This window comes from Filicampus tigris, chromosome 10, assembly GCF_054856515.1.
Source record: "Filicampus tigris isolate MCC_2025a chromosome 10, RoL_Ftig_1.0, whole genome shotgun sequence".
Taxonomy (NCBI): domain Eukaryota; kingdom Metazoa; phylum Chordata; class Actinopteri; order Syngnathiformes; family Syngnathidae; genus Filicampus; species Filicampus tigris.
The window spans coordinates 16,027,898-16,043,576 of NC_141226.1; the positions used below are offsets into that span (position 1 = coordinate 16,027,898).

The 15,679-nt window shown below is 39.5% G+C and overlaps 1 protein-coding gene across 1 annotated transcript; it reads left to right on the plus strand.

The window, feature by feature from the left end:
• Window positions 1-3,147: 3,147 nt before the first annotated feature.
• Window positions 3,148-14,007, plus strand: prtfdc1b (phosphoribosyl transferase domain containing 1b). Its single transcript, XM_086043746.1, has 10 exons — window positions 3,148-3,436; window positions 3,505-3,615; window positions 3,805-3,911; window positions 4,480-4,663; window positions 4,869-4,934; window positions 9,068-9,085; window positions 10,924-11,006; window positions 11,207-11,253; window positions 11,396-11,472; window positions 13,048-14,007. Exons 2-10 carry the CDS (start codon window positions 3,568-3,570, stop codon window positions 13,093-13,095), a joined length of 678 nt encoding a protein of 225 aa, XP_085899872.1. The 5' UTR covers window positions 3,148-3,436; window positions 3,505-3,567; the 3' UTR covers window positions 13,096-14,007.
• The last annotated feature ends 1,672 nt before the right edge of the window (window positions 14,008-15,679 follow it).

Here is a 15,679-nt window from a genome sequence, read left to right on the forward strand (position 1 = left end):
GCAAATTTTAATCAGAGATGGTTTTATGTGTCCCTAAACTTATATTTGATGCTGATTTTTAAAATGTCTTTACTTTTCTCTCGCACATCAGCTTTTTGAGTGTATTGGTTTTATTTTTTTTGCAAAATATGGATTTTACCATGAGTTAGCCTATGACGTTTGAGAAAAATAATACGACTTGTTGCTGAACCTAACCTTTAATTCATGTAAAACTAAATATACCTTGTATTACATATATTATTATTATTATTATTACTATTGTTATTATTAAATCATGATGTGATAGACTGCTAAAAATAGAGCAGATTCGGAATCAGTGCAAAAAACATGTAAAAAGTGTTTACTTGCATTTCTGATTTTTAAAAATTTATTAAAATTTGTTGACCAGTATTATTGGTATGTATGTACCTCGTACACCAAATACTAAGTACTCCACCTCTTGGACATGCTTGAATTTTGTTGCAGAGATTCATGCTTTTTTTTTTTTTTTACTTTATTTATTTTTTTTACTAACAAATGAATATAAGTGAAAAAAATGGATACTCATTTATATCTGGATTTACACCACAATTTCACTAGGTTTCTTGCCCCGCCCCTCCCCAGGATGTCACGTTAATCGATTTGGTCGTTATGTGTGCAATCCTGCCTACAAACACACAAACAAACAGTGATGAAACCACAATAACAAGAACACCGCGCAATAATGGCCCCATCCTTGCCAGATTGTCCCCTGAAATCCTCCACACAACAGCGCTGACATTATCGGCCAGGACAGTCGCATGTCCGACAGAATTACTTTCAGCGCAAGTGAATATTCATAATTGGCTCAGCGACGGGGTGAAGGGAGAAGGTAGCAGTTGGCGCTGAAGTCTGCAGACGGTCACAGGCCTTGACTGCTGAGCGAGTGTGAAATGCCAGAGCCAGACTGCTGGCCCGTGCCCCGAGGGGGGCCAAAGAAGCCCGCCTGCCCGCCCGCGACGACGACGCAGGCATCAAAAACAATGTGACAAGGCCCCGTCCGAACCCGTCTACTGGCCTCTGTGCGATGTGGCTCGCCGCAAAGACACATAGCTTTTGTGTGGCTGCGCATCATAATATTGTCCCTCTCCAAAAAAGACAAACGTAATTATACAAGTGTGGCTTGTACAGTACTTGTTGCCTATACTTCCAGTAAACAATGTAATCCCTCCTTCCATCGCGGGGATTACAAATAAAATCACCAATATAGAAATATCCTCTTTAAATCTCTCTGGGTACGCTTTTATAGCATTTGACACTTTTTTTACTGTCTTAAAACGCACTTTTATAATAATGCATATTTTATTTTTTTAAATATATATATTTTACATCCAGTACATCCAGTAATATTGCTGGAAGCAGTTATCATGTTGTGTTAATTAAATTTGGGAAAAAAGTTTGATCTAATTACAATAAAGTCATAATATTAGAAGGGGGGTGGGGGGGAAACGTGTATAATGTGTATTTTTGGGTGTCATCCGGGTCAATAAAAACAACAACAATCCCTTGCTGACATTAGCTGGATTGTCATTATGTGTGTACCTTTAACATGTCCCCCAAGTCATTCACAACAATAAAAATAACAAGGAGTATAGTTTAAGCACAGCTGAGTTGTTACCAGATAAGCTAAGAAATAGCCTTACTCTTCTTCTTTTTTTTCTGTCAGTCTTGACGCTCTGTGGCACCATGCTGCCTTTTACAGGTCAGTCTTGGTACTACACCAGACATTGTGTTTTTGTATGTGTGTTGTATAGTGTTGGTGCCCTGCACACTATGAAAATAGCAAGAACATATTTACTAATTTTTTCATGGTATGTGGAAGTCTCTCACTTTTTAAACATCAGTTAAGAGTTTAAAAATTGATGTTGACGTTCCCTTTTGTTTTGTCAAGATTTCTGTGGTACCGTGTCGCCTGCTACATTGTAAGCTAAAAGGGACCACATTGTGATCAAAGTTGTCGGGAGGATGATAATTCCCCATCATTCTTGATGGATTTTGTCACTTTGCCGTGGCTTTAACGCCTCCTCATCCCTCCGAGGTGATTGCGCTATATACGTGGGCTGATTGAACTCAAGTGTTGATGTTGACATCTGCCTCCGCAGATGTAACCATCGCGCCGTGTATAATTACAGCTGCTGCTATGGAGGAGGAAGAGCACGGGTGGGGAGCCCAGACACCTTGTCTCTGCATCTCAGCAGTGTCCAGCAGATTGCTGCACGCTGGTGATGATGATGATGATGATTACCATCATGATGAAGATGATGATGATGATGATGATGATGATGATGGTGCTGAAATGAGTGGCCATGATGAGACCCCGGGTGGTGAATGCAATATTCACTCGTTCACACCCTGCCACACACATACTGTCCGTTCAAATGTCCACAAGAGACCAAATGTCGCTACAATTTAATACTACAAAGTGGCTCACACATGAGATGAAGGTTCTTTTTCCTCCACTAGATGGCAACCACTGCATCCAATTACCCAAAGATACATTGGTTGCAGATTGAACATTTTAACACAGTATTAGTAGTTTGTATAACATTTAGGCAGAGGTGGGCATTCTGTCTAAAAAAGTGCTACAATGCTGAAGTAGGTCAAAATCCAGCGTAGGGCTACTCCACCTTAAAACGTGTTTTGTTTTCTCCTTAATTGAGATGATTTGTTGTGATTTGGGCTAAACAAATACAAGTTGATTTGATTTTATTTGACTTTGAAGACATCCATATCTGAACAGTATGGACATGCAGGTGGAAAAATATTTTGAAAAATATTTTGTACTACATCCATTTTTTTTGGGTGGGCAGCGCGTGTCCGTGGGCGGGTCCTGACCCCTGCCACTTATTGGGTAGTGGATTTGACTTTTCTTTCCCTTTCTTTCTACCATCATGTTGGTGTATTAGTTTTACCATTTGGGGTATTGCTTGATTGTCTACGTTGATGAGAAAGGGCGTGGGATATGATTCATTTAGATTTTCTTCTTCTCTGCCATTATTCCCTAAACCTTTTGTCAAAGACCTCCTTGTTAATTACTAAGCTTTTTTTTATTCTTTTTTTTATAACTAAGTTAATTAATAAGCATTTTTTTGTGTCTATAATTGTAAAATGCGATTGCCTTAAAAAAAAAACATTTGAAGTTAGAATGGTTTGAATAACAATTAAATGAGGAGAGAACTTTTTTTGGTGCATATAGCCTACGTGTGTTCCGGCTTACAAATCAAACAAATCCGGTTTCCGTCGCCAACGTAGGAACGGAACCCCGTAAACTGAGGACCCGCTGTATCTGTATCTGACGTTTTGTTTTTGAAGTAGTGAGTGGTGAAATCAATCGAAAGAGTAAGTGCGCCTCTCGCGGAACCCGGCAGACTGGCAGCCTGCTGCATTGCAAATGGACGTGACGGAGGAGGAGAGGAGGGTGAGGGAGGCGATCACACACACAAACGAACATTCCTTCAGGCACTCCTCTCCTTCTCCACTCCGCAGCCTTCCAACTTGCCAAGTCCTTTTTGGAAGCTTGCTTGACCGCTTTGCGGATAGAAAAGCAACATGGCAGACGTCGTTCCCCAAACCGAGGGAGGAAGCGGCGGGATTGTGGTGAGAAAAGCACATTTGAACGTGCAAAGATTATACTCGACGCCGTAAAGTTTGTAACATGTTGCCTTGCAAATTTCACGACTCCACAAAGATACTTTGCACGTTTAGTCGAGTTGCACAATGCAAAGAACACGCGTATAAATCGTTTTTTTCCCTTTATTTCTTTTTTTTTAATCTCCCACTTCACAGATTGAGGATGACTGGCCAGGTTACAGTTTAGAACTCTTCAGCTATCCAGCACACTATGCCGGGGATTTACAATGTGTCGTCGTGCCGCATGGAGTCATCATGGACAGGTACAAGTTAACCGCTTTTGTTATATCTTTTTGTCACATGAAAAGATAATAATAGAATAAGAAAACTTTGAATGAACGTAATGAAAAGTGGTTAATGTAAATCTGAAATGTGAGTGATCTTCATGTTAGTTAGGAAAGGATTTATTATGCATGTCCAATTCTGATTCAATGACTACTTTATGTCCGATTTTTATTGATGGGATTAAGTTGGATTTTTTTTACTTTATGACTGACATTTATGGCACCAATGTTAGTTTGCGCAACAAAGCAAGCAAGTTGTTTACTTAAGAAACATCTTCTGACAATAGACAGCTCACAAAAAAATGTGCTTGGTTGTTTAATTCTACACTTGATGGGTGGGCAGGTACTCCAGTGACCCCAACTAATTGTATACAAGCAAATAAAGAATTGGTATTTGTTTAAGAGTGCATTTATTCCTTGCCGGATGTATACAAATCATTCATTTTCCCCTACTATGATGGGACAACATGGATGAACTCTTTCATTCAGTGTGAAATTGTCATTTTCTCCCAGACTATCAACCAACCCAACACTTTTTGCTTCTCAGAACGGAACGTCTCGCTCGCAACATTATGGACGACTTGGGGGACCATGACATTGTGGTGCTATGTGTGCTCAAAGGGGGCTACCAGTTCTGCGCCGACCTGGTGGACAAGATCAAGGCGCTAAGCTGCAACTCGGACCACACCATCCCCATGAGAGTCCACTTCATCCGCCTGAAGAGCTACCTGGTGAGCTTCAAGGACACACCCTGGAATGTGTTTCGGTGTAAAATCACTTCAGATTAGGTGCTTGTCTCATGACAATGAGGTAATTGTTTTTCGTAGCAATGCGCAATGTTGTCACTGCGGTGTCTTTATAACTAGTTACGGTTGTTAAGTGTTGGAATGAGCGATGAAAACAAGTAAAGCTGATGATCTCCTGACTTTCCCCCAGAATGATCAGTCGACAGAAGACCTTCACATACTTGGAGCAGAGGACTTGTCATTTTTAGCTGGAAAGGTAATATATTCATTTGTATTCTTATTAATGTTAGACCCCCTCTTTAGCATATACCAATTTCTTTATAATGTGAGCAACCCTACACATGGCGATGAAAAATTCGCACCTGTGTGCTTATTATGGTCCGACCGATTCATTGGCCAGCCGATTTAATCGGCCAATACACTGAAAAAAAATGATGGTTGAATTTACTCAATTTTATTTCGTCAGGTGGTTGCGCAAAATTAAATAATCAGGATCCAGATGCATTTTTTAAGTAGGTATAGAGTCTATTTAAAAAATGTATCTGGATTCACATGATTATATTACGTGCAACCACTTGAATAAATAAAATTGAGTAAATGATGCACACTATTTTTTTCAGTGTATCAGCTATTTTAAATTTGATAAAAATCTGTAGATCTTTGCCCATATTTTTTTTTTACACATTAATTACAACATAAAGCAAAGATAAGGATATTCGACCATCCCCCACAAAAATAAATCTGCTGATATTTTTTTTGCCAATTTTTTATATTTTTGTTGTACACATTACATTACAACATAAGACAATGATAATGGCATTCAAATATAAAATCTGCTGATGTTTGCTGATTTTCCTCTGTTGTGAAGTTATACAAATGCTAAGGACAAACTAATCTTAAACAGTCAATTGTTCTGCCTGTAATTCATATTTTTATTGTTGTAAGCGTTAGGGGACCAAAAGGATTTAACTTATTCATTAAATATGTATTTCTTTTAATGTACCAATCGATCGTGATCTGCATCTGCCTAAAACAGATCCATATCGGTCAGGCCCTAGTTATTTCTGCTGTTAATGCGAGATAACCAACACACCACACACACAACCATGTCTTCACCAACAGTCACAACTCTCCTTGCCCAAACCAGATGTTTACAAAGAAGAGAACTAGTCAAAGAACTGGTCTGGTAACTATTGTGGTTGCAAACTTCTTTCACTAATTTTATTGTTGTGAATGACTTCGGAAGCACGTCGTACAAAACCGCAATTGCAGGATCGTTTAGAGACATGCTAGAATCTGATCTTTGCTGACTTTAAGGGAGGGAAAAAATGCTCAAATATGGATCAGCTGTCCAAAACAGTTAAACTTTACAGAAATGTTGTTCACATAAAAGTAACCAGACATTCGTGTTAATCAACCAATTTAATTTATCAGGATTTAGGTTTGTTTGTCGTTAAATATCAATTCTTCTTGTTTACCAAAAAGCTTTTGGACCATTGTGTGATTCCAACTTTGTGGACACAGGCCCTTATCTATTGCCAACCTTGTGTGGAATTTGCACATTAAATACGAAAAATAGCAACAGTCACTTGAGAAATGGAAACAAATGTTCAGTTCTTGGTGCACAAGCATATCCTGTATTGACAGCTGATTGCCTCAAGAGGGCAGCATTTTCTCTCATCTGCAGCCTTTCTCTCCTGGAGAAACGTTCACTGCTTCTGTTAACATGTTCAAACTGTGGGCCGATTAAAAAAAGGAAAAAAAAGAAACACAGGGAACATATAGAGACAGTCACATTCACATTCAAACTGTTGCTGAGTGGGAAGTCGGGCAAGTGAGTCACTACACCAACAGTCGCACTTGAGAGACATCAGAAATGTGTCAATGGCTGTCATGGCTCCCTCCTGTGGTCGAAAGGAATATAAAAGTGGCCGCCTGAGAAATTAACTAATTTAAAAATATAATATATTTATTTTTCAAATATATTCTTTTTAATTTATTTTTTTGGGGGGTACTCAGCTTCTTCCCACACTGCAAAAACATACATTAGATTCATTAAATATGGGAACATGAGAATGAAATGTCATTTGTATGTACAGCATGTGCCCTCAGGAGAGAAATCTATTATCTCTTAAAATGGATAAGCTAAAATGGATTCAAATGAAAGCATTGCCCAATTGATATTACTGCAAAGGGTAATATCAAATAAACAGAGGAGGGGGGCATTTCACCAGAACACCTTGCTGATCTAAATATTCACCATTTCTCTGTAATCTTAAATCCCTAATGAAAACAAGTTATTGTGTTAAAACCTAAAAGAAGACCGTTGTGAAATACAACAGCGGTTATGTTGAATATTATACACCCAAAGAGCATTGCTGTTGTCAGTAAGATTACTCAAAGCACAAAAAAAAAAAAAAAAAAAAAAGGTGTAGCAATGTCAAGGAAAAACTATTTGTGGGGCGTTTCAGTTTAAAAGTTGACTAATGTTTTAATTTTAGCCTGAGGTGAGGTCTCGACTCTTGTGAATTTTCATGTTTGTGTGAGTCAGGTCAATAGGCTAAAAAACGATATTTCCATTATGAAACATGTAAGAACAGAGCCGTGACAGGCCCTGGATATTTATTTGCTTAGCCTTTTTAGTGTGCTTGTGTGTTGACCAACTATGACACGTGAGTGTGCCTCAGTAATAAACATGATCTGGTCTGAACACACACACACACCCTGCATAGGCAGAAGGGCGTGGCCAACATACCCAGAACATGAATTGGTGATGAGGTTGCTGGCTTTGAGTCACGCCGGCCGCCTTGCTCACTTGACATGTTTGTATTTTGAATGTGCTTGTGAAATCCCCCAAGCTCCTTTTGTGACACGCCCACTTACGTTTCAAAATGCAACAGCGTTGTGCTGGAAGAAGTGAGCCAAGCAGTGTGGGAAGTATCATGACGTCGTGCTGTCAAGTAATGTGGAATTGAATAATGTTCCTACCTATTCCTCCTTACAGAACTGTCCAACACACAGTCATTTCAGAGAATAGAACACAAAGTTTGACCGCGTGCTCGGATGGACCCCTGGTTTAAAAAGTAGAGTAAAATAAATACGTTTGGCGTTTATTACCTTTTATATTGTCCTAACTTTGCAGAGGGGATGCATGCATACTATTAATATAAATACTAGCCTGTTGTCTCCTGTTGATTAGACAGACGTTTGGAGAATTTAAAAACATATTTTTTTCCAAGAATATGTTCTATGCAAGCCCACTAGTTGAAACAAGGCATTCTGCTGAATATTACGTTTGTGGAATAAGGGTTAATCCACTTGTTTTTAGCCATGTCTTGGGCGGCCATTTTGTCTTCTTTCGGCTGAAAATGACATCACAACTACTCAGCGCTCAGGTAATGACCAATCAAGGCTGACCTGTTTTCTGAAGCTGAGCCGTGATTGGTCGTTACCTAAGCCCCGAGTAGTTGTGATGTCATTTTCAGTCGACAGAAATGACAAAATGGCCGCCCCCTGAGATGGCTAAAAACGGGTGGATTTTGCTACCTAACTCATATTCCACAAACGCAATATTAATCAGAATGCCGTGTTTCAACTAGTGAGCCTGCTGTGGGAACACATTCTTGAAAAAAATATGTTTGGGTTGATCTCCATTTTAAGCTTGTCCCATCAGGTTTCACCTCTGCAAGTACTTGCATGATTTTTTTGGCGTGTGTTTTATGCTGGGTGCCCTTCCTGATGCAACCCAACTTCTTTTCTTTACTTTTTTTCCTTAATTTTTTTTTTTTTTTTTTAATCCAGGGTACTGGCTTCATTTGGGTATTGCAGCATCGGGTGAGAATCAAACGCACATGTCCGCATGAAAGGCAGCAGCATGTACCATTACACCACCAGTACAATCTCATGACACTGGTATCGATCCAGGTTGATTTGTCTCAAATCGATTTAAATACAATTTATGAGTGGATCGTTTTAGCATGTCTGCCTTACAGTTGACTGGTCCTGGGTTCAAATGTCAGGTCCAGGCCTCTTGTCTGGCGTTTGCATATTCTCCCTATGCTTGTGTGAGTTTTCTTTGTGTACTCTGGCTCCTCCCTACATTGTGACAACATCCATTTTGGTGACCAGTCCAGAGTTTACCCCGTCTCTTGCTTAAAGGCATCTTTGGATGGGCTCCAGCTCATCTGCGACCCTAAGGACAAGCGCCATAACTAAAAAGAACATATGGATTTAGTGTGTACAAAAATAAGCAAGGATCAGTGTATTTATTCACTTTTATTTGTCAGTATTTACATGGTTGAATCGCTGACTTGCCAGTTTGTCAAAAGTTTCTAACTAATTGTTTTCTTTCCCTCCCCGGTCTCCCTCTTGCTGACCTGCCCTCACAAGAACGTACTGATTGTGGAGGTGAGTCAGTCGTGTTTTTCATTCCCTTTTTTTTCCTTCCATGTCATGACAAAGATGGCATTCCAGGTCAAGGAGAGCCAGCTCAAGTTTTCCTTTTGAAATGTTTTGAGTTGCTGCATGGAGACATTTTCCACACATTTTCCAATATGTGCCCACAGATGTTCGTCCATATATAAGAGTTCCGTTTTGTCTTTTATCTGGATGGTTGGCGTGGGGATGGGCAGTAGTAATTTACTAACTCTCAGTAGGTGTGACATGGCTCATATGGTAGAGCTGCTATTTCCTAACCTGAAGGTTGTTGGTACTACTAATACAATGCTAGTAAAATTGACTCAAAACCCTCCTTTTAAAATTGACTTTGAATTTCTGAGTGAATTTTTTTTTAATAGTTTTTTTCAAGTAAATAACTCCCAATGTTTTTCTTTGTAAATTACAAAATAAGTTGTACATAATTAATAATGAAACTACATTGGGATTCAAATTTCACAGCTATCTTAGGGATTTATTATTTTCAGTTTTAGTTCATTGCCGTCAATAGTCGGAAGATGTAACAGTGAACTTCCTCTCCAATGTCATTGGAACTAACTGGTGGAGGGCTCCTATTGTAAAACTACAGTTAACACAGTGTGATCTACATGCCTAGAACCCAACTGTTGATGGACAAAAAGCCAAAACAAAACCAAGTGGTTGCTATCCAGTAGGGTTCTGTGCAAGTCTAAATCGGTTGTAACAAAGCACGTAAGGCAGTTTTGGTGCAGATAATTATTAGAATTTTTCATTTTACCTTTATAAAAATTGCCTTGTCTTTATTTTCAAAATACTTCCAAATTTGGCAGTATGTGATGTCATTTAGGCATCAGCCTAAATGGTTGGTCTCTGCACTGCAGGTCCAAATGCTTCATTTGGATTAAATGCCTTTTTGAATGTCCTTGTACATTTCAAGTGTGCATGTCCAATATGCTTGTGTTTACACTTCCACAGCACAGGAAACAACCCGCACTCGAAGACACTCAAATTGCATGTAAATAACTTCCCGAGCATTAGCAGCTGAAAGTGAAAACACGGAAGTAAACAGTAATACATAACACAAATGTTAACATTCAGTAGTGTCTAATGGCACGGGCTGACTTTTCCCCCCCCACTGATTCAAATGAGGGTCACCTCCCATCTGCATTTATTTTGATTATTTAATGATGGATTCACCTCTAATGTAGCTTTTTACACCATATTAAATTGTGATTTGATTCAGTTTATATTTACAGCAGGTGTTTAGTTGTGTTATTTGAGCAGATTTGGGTGCTTATAAATCGGCGGTATATCTGATGTTTGAATTTACGCTGCACTCACATTGGCAGAGATCCGATACGTATCGGATTTTTATCCACATTTGGAAGAGTCCTAAATCCGATGTAATGCTAGATATCCTATTCCATGCATTATTCTCTCGCTATTTTGCCATGATGCATATCTCAATTGTACCACATGAGAGCAAAACATCCCAATAGTGCCACTTAAGCCATGCAGGAAGTCACATGAGGGTGTACAATTTGCTGATGATCTAGTTGTTGTGATTTGAGTTGTTTATACTCTATGTAATTTGTCACTTTCACTTCTCCAGCGTTTTGTAGTACAAGAGGTCAGGTCTGTTTTTGTTCATTCAGTAGAAGCCAGATTTGCTTTTAGAGACTACTCCTAAAAGCTTACATAAGAGTGGCCCAGTTGACGAACTCCTCCCACTTGTTACAGTGTGAAATTAATCAGCTCTTTGTCTGGAAATTCCACGTCGGTAATCTTGTGCTTTCTCAATCCTGTTTTCCTGTCTTGCTCGCACGACTCAGGGCATTATTGGCACCGGCAAGACCCTGAGGGCTCTCCTGAAGCACGTCAAGCCTTTCCAGCCCAAAATGATCAAAGTTGCCGGGTGAGTTATGACTGTGTGGAACACAAAACAAAACCAGCCTGGTTGTCCTGCTTTGTGAATCACTCAATATCCGCCTTCCAGTCTAGACGGTAGACGGAGTCAATAAGTGACACAGGTGGTACTGTTTAAGAATTAATACATTTTGGTCACATATGCGAGAGCATAAATATTTTATCATAATATCTGTGTGTTTTCTTCAGATTGCTGGTGAAGAGGGTGCCTCGCAATATTGCAAGCCTCCCTGACTGTATGTGTCCGACCTACCCACTTTTATATGTTAATGAGTCAATGGCTCATTCATATTTAAAACATGTGTTGAACCTTTTTATGTATGAGTCAATGAATGTTGAAAATACTCAATGGGACCGTATGTTCCTGTTTCGTTTCAGATGTCGGATTTGAGATACCTGATCGCTTCGTGGTTGGATATGCTTTGGACTACAATGAGTATTTTAGAGACCTCAATGTAAGTGAGCGGCTTTTATTATTTGCCAGTTTTTGCAAACGTGCCTATCCTGGAGTGAATGTATGTATTGTAGTGGTCAGGAACATGATCCCCCCACACATTCTCCCAAAACTCCCTGAGTAGGGCCACTGGAAAGTTACATAAGCCCTTGACAACAGTTTCAGTGATTAACAAAATTCAGTGGACATGTCGATCATACCAGAACACACGTTAAAGTCTTTTCATACGTTGATCAAGTCAAAGCGGGTAATTGGACCCAATGTACCCTAATAGTCTTACAGACATCACGTGACTGATAGTAGTAGCGATATTGGCAGGCAAAGGGTTTGCAATGGAGAGCAGTGATAACATTTGCGTTTATCAGTCAGCATTCACTCCAAGTGAATTCACGTCTTACTACGTGATGAGATACATGTGCAAGCTGGACGGGTTGGATACAGGCTTCGGACTCTCACCCAAAAGCCGCATTGGCTATTCTTATAGACGTTAGCAATGTGAATGACTGAATCAACTCAAATGGGTTACTCATTGGACTTTTGCCAAAAACACATCATAGTCCAGCAAAGGAAAAATCCAACTTGATGAAAATGTTAAGGAGTGCACTTACAGTATTAGTGCTTTATCTTCATCACACGCTTACAAAGCCATATTCACTTATCTCATTCAAACGTATCGGAGTGTAGCCTACACCGAGTCGTTAACACGGCGCATCAACCCACGGAAAAGTTTTCCCTTTTAGTTTAAACGAACTTACTTTAGCCTCCACTATCCCACGCTGTATCCTGGTCAACATCAGACTGAATCTTTTTTCTCTTTGGTCCCTATTTTCAATCCATCGACATTGTATCGTATTAGCCTCATCCTAGTTTAGCGCTAAGCTAGTTCGTTTCTCATGTCTGGCTAAATTTGCGAACGCCTTTCGTTTGTTGATAGGACAGCGATAGCCGTCCAACAGCTACTTCCTAGCGTCTCCTCGAATATACCGCACACGTTGCTTTCACGCATGCTGTGCACTCACCACTTAGATACGTCAGACATAGGGAGAATGGGACGTGACATCCAAACATTCCTCTCTGACGACAATATGCTATGACCGTTCTGACTCGAATGGGAAAATTCAGATTAGGCCTTCGTTTGCAACGTTTTCTGTCCAAAACAGCATTGTTTACTTTTGCCGTCATCATCAGCTATAGAAAGTTGGTGTCCCAGACAGATGTGAGACGCTAAATTCTGATGCTTTTAAACCTCCATCCAACCATCTTCTATTCCGTTCATACGTTTAAATTAATGACATTTAAGAGTTCTTGGTTTAAAAAAAAACGTACCCCTCGACTCCAGTTTCACTTTGTCTATCATAAAAGGATAGGCACAAAAAAAGTGTACATCACCCAGTCCTGAAATTGAACAGGAAGTCACCCATTTTGGGCGAATTCCAGGACAGGTACATTGAAGCACTCCTATTAGGGAATTCGCCCAAATGAACCCTGATGTTTGCAGCTTGTATTGTTGTTGAAGTCACTTATATTCTCCTATTTGACTATTGTTTGCCTCTTTTTTTTTTTTTCTTTCCTCCAGCATATCTGTGTAATCAGCGACAGTGGCAAGATGAAGTACAAGATATGAGGGAAGGAAGCCACACTCAGATGTCGTCTCAAACCTTTAACCTGTTACAGTTGCTATGGAGAAATTAGTTCTTCTCCGACATTGCTGTCCAACATTCCCTCTGTGAAACGATCAGCGAAGACACTGCCATTCAACTCATCGTTTCATACTTTTAGTGGAACACAGGTTTTAAACAACTTTCCAATAGGGAATGATGTAGTTTTTAAAAACCGTACAAGGAATAATGAACATTCTTAACTTTATTGCGTGTGTAGAAAATACTGAAAATACTTTGACAGACATCTTCAAGCTGACTCACCATGCGCATGGTTCTAAACATTGTATAGAAAGATGTTGACCACTTAAGAGTTAAGACAACAAAACGCTTTGTTGGAGTAATATTTGCAAAAAAAGCCAAAGAAAAATCTAAACACTGAACTGAAGTATGCTGAAGGACAATGTGACACGAATGATGAACGCCAACGTTTTGTTTGCTCGAATTCAGAATCATGAGACTTACAACTGAAATGCTGCATTATGCTCCTGTTCTCCCTGGCCGATTTCATTTGTAATGTATAGGTATGCAAAGTAAGGGACTTGTTACAACCACACTGAACGTGCTGGTAATAAAGGAAATTAGCCTCCCTAAATGTGAAAGTGAATCACATTTTTAAGCAGGAAATGTAGCAACAAAATGCATCATGACTCATCTCACCTTGGAAAGTTTATTTACTGTCATTTTTACAATTCTTGGGATGACAGTGTAGCTTTTTTAGACACACCTTGCCGTTATTTTTTGTACTAGTTTTGCATTTCTCAATAATTGATCAACTTACTGTATCTGAGAAATGGTGTGCTCTGTATCAAAACACTTGGAGCGCTGCCTGTTAGTGTTTATAAATTAATGTTCTATGTATTAAAATGTGGACTGTTTTGAGTTTATATCTTTCTTCATTTCATTTGTTAACAATGTGTCATGACTATTATATTTCCAAACATTGTCAATTATCACCCTTAATATAACCCCCCCAGCCCCACAACCTAGTTCAACCCTATTATGGAGCTACTTGGATCACAACACCAAAATAGAAAATAGAGGTTGCCCACAAATGATCCAAAAAGGCACAAAAGACTTGAATGGTTGTGCTCTTTGTGTACACCTGACATATGACTCCCGGTCTTTAAACTGGGAACACAGAGTGCTATTTAAACACAACTGTTTTTCACTCTCTGCTATGGATTCACAGCCTGACCTTTCTAACCAGCAATCCTAATTCCCTGGTGAAACTATTTATCCAGATAGGATATCAATGCAAAATGTTCTTTTAAGTTAAAGTGGAAAAATATATTTTTTAGTCTAGGTTTTATGTAACAAGGGAATTTTGACATGGGGTCGTAGGGTATAGTCGTAGGGGAAAAAAAAAAGTTCTGGCATTGGACTGTTTGCCAATACAATTCAATGAAGCATTTTATCATAGGTGGTTTTATCAATTCAATCACTAGCTTTTGCTACTTGTGAATTTTCACCTGAAAATGAATGATATCTGCGAAGAAAGGATTAAGAGTTACTGGCCATCTAAGACTGCAATGCAGTACAAAACAACAGAAGAATTTAACACAAACCATACAAACTATAATGCATAATACATGGGGCTGGTCGGTTACCACATTTCAAGGTTTTGGAGAGCGTATGGCGTAACAATTCACCGCAAGGTGGCAAAAGAAGGCCCTCAGTTGCAGTCATATTTACCGGTAATCTTTTTCATTTGATTGTTTTTCACTGCCTAGAAGTGGTTTTCATACGAGTGATCACTGTAATTCTGACATTTCGAGAATATGACACGACTCTTGCGACACAATTAAGGCATGCTCAGTTGTTTTTCTTTGGATTTGTGTAAATATTGCCAGAAGTATTTTTCCATACAAATATTTACCGTAATTGTGACTTTACTAGCTCTTTGTAACTTAACCACACATTTGGGTTGCTGCTGTCAGACTGATGATATATCGCATGGTTTGTAATGTTTCATTCTTCTGCATTAATGCCACACGCTACAATTTTACCGCTTCTAAAGGTGAGTGAAAAAAAAAAAAAAAGAAATACATTCATCACAGGAGAACGTTATCATGTAACAAATGGACACTTGTGTGTGCATATGTAGACATTGACATGAGAGCTTTGTGAAAGTATCCTGCCTGAACCGACCTCTGTCGCCACAAAAGCCAACCATGGCCAAAAGAAACAGGTGGCCCCTTCTGTTCCACGGGGATAAAGGGGACATTTGTCGGGGGGCCCCATGGACTGGAGCACAGCAAGCCGCTCAGATTCAGCCAGCTTCGTGCTGAAACTTAAATCGCCAGCCACATACTATTAGACGAACGGTCTGAATCCACATTCCTCATGCACTACCATCCACATGCCAGCCAGGATCGACCTCCTATTGAACCACCACACGTGACCCCGAATCCAGGCTTCTTATTCAAATTTAACGACATTGCGAGGAAGGGAATAATTTATTAGACCGATAAACGCTCTTGGTATTCCGATCCACCTCTGGTGTGGGTTAATTAAATTTCTATGGGAAGTTGTACACAAGCTTCTGGC

What these genes read in the sequence shown, in the direction of transcription:
- prtfdc1b (XM_086043746.1), top strand. Translation starts at nt 3,568, where the DNA reads ATGGCAGACGTCGTTCCCCAAACCGAGGGAGGAAGCGGCGGGATTGTG. An exon ending in TCCGCCTGAAGAGCTACCTG is followed by an intron (nt 4,664 to 4,868) that starts GTGAGCTTCAAG and finishes ACTTTCCCCCAG; the next exon opens with AATGATCAGTCGACAGAAGA. An exon ending in AAAATGATCAAAGTTGCCGG is followed by an intron (nt 11,007 to 11,206) that starts GTGAGTTATGAC and finishes TGTTTTCTTCAG; the next exon opens with ATTGCTGGTGAAGAGGGTGC.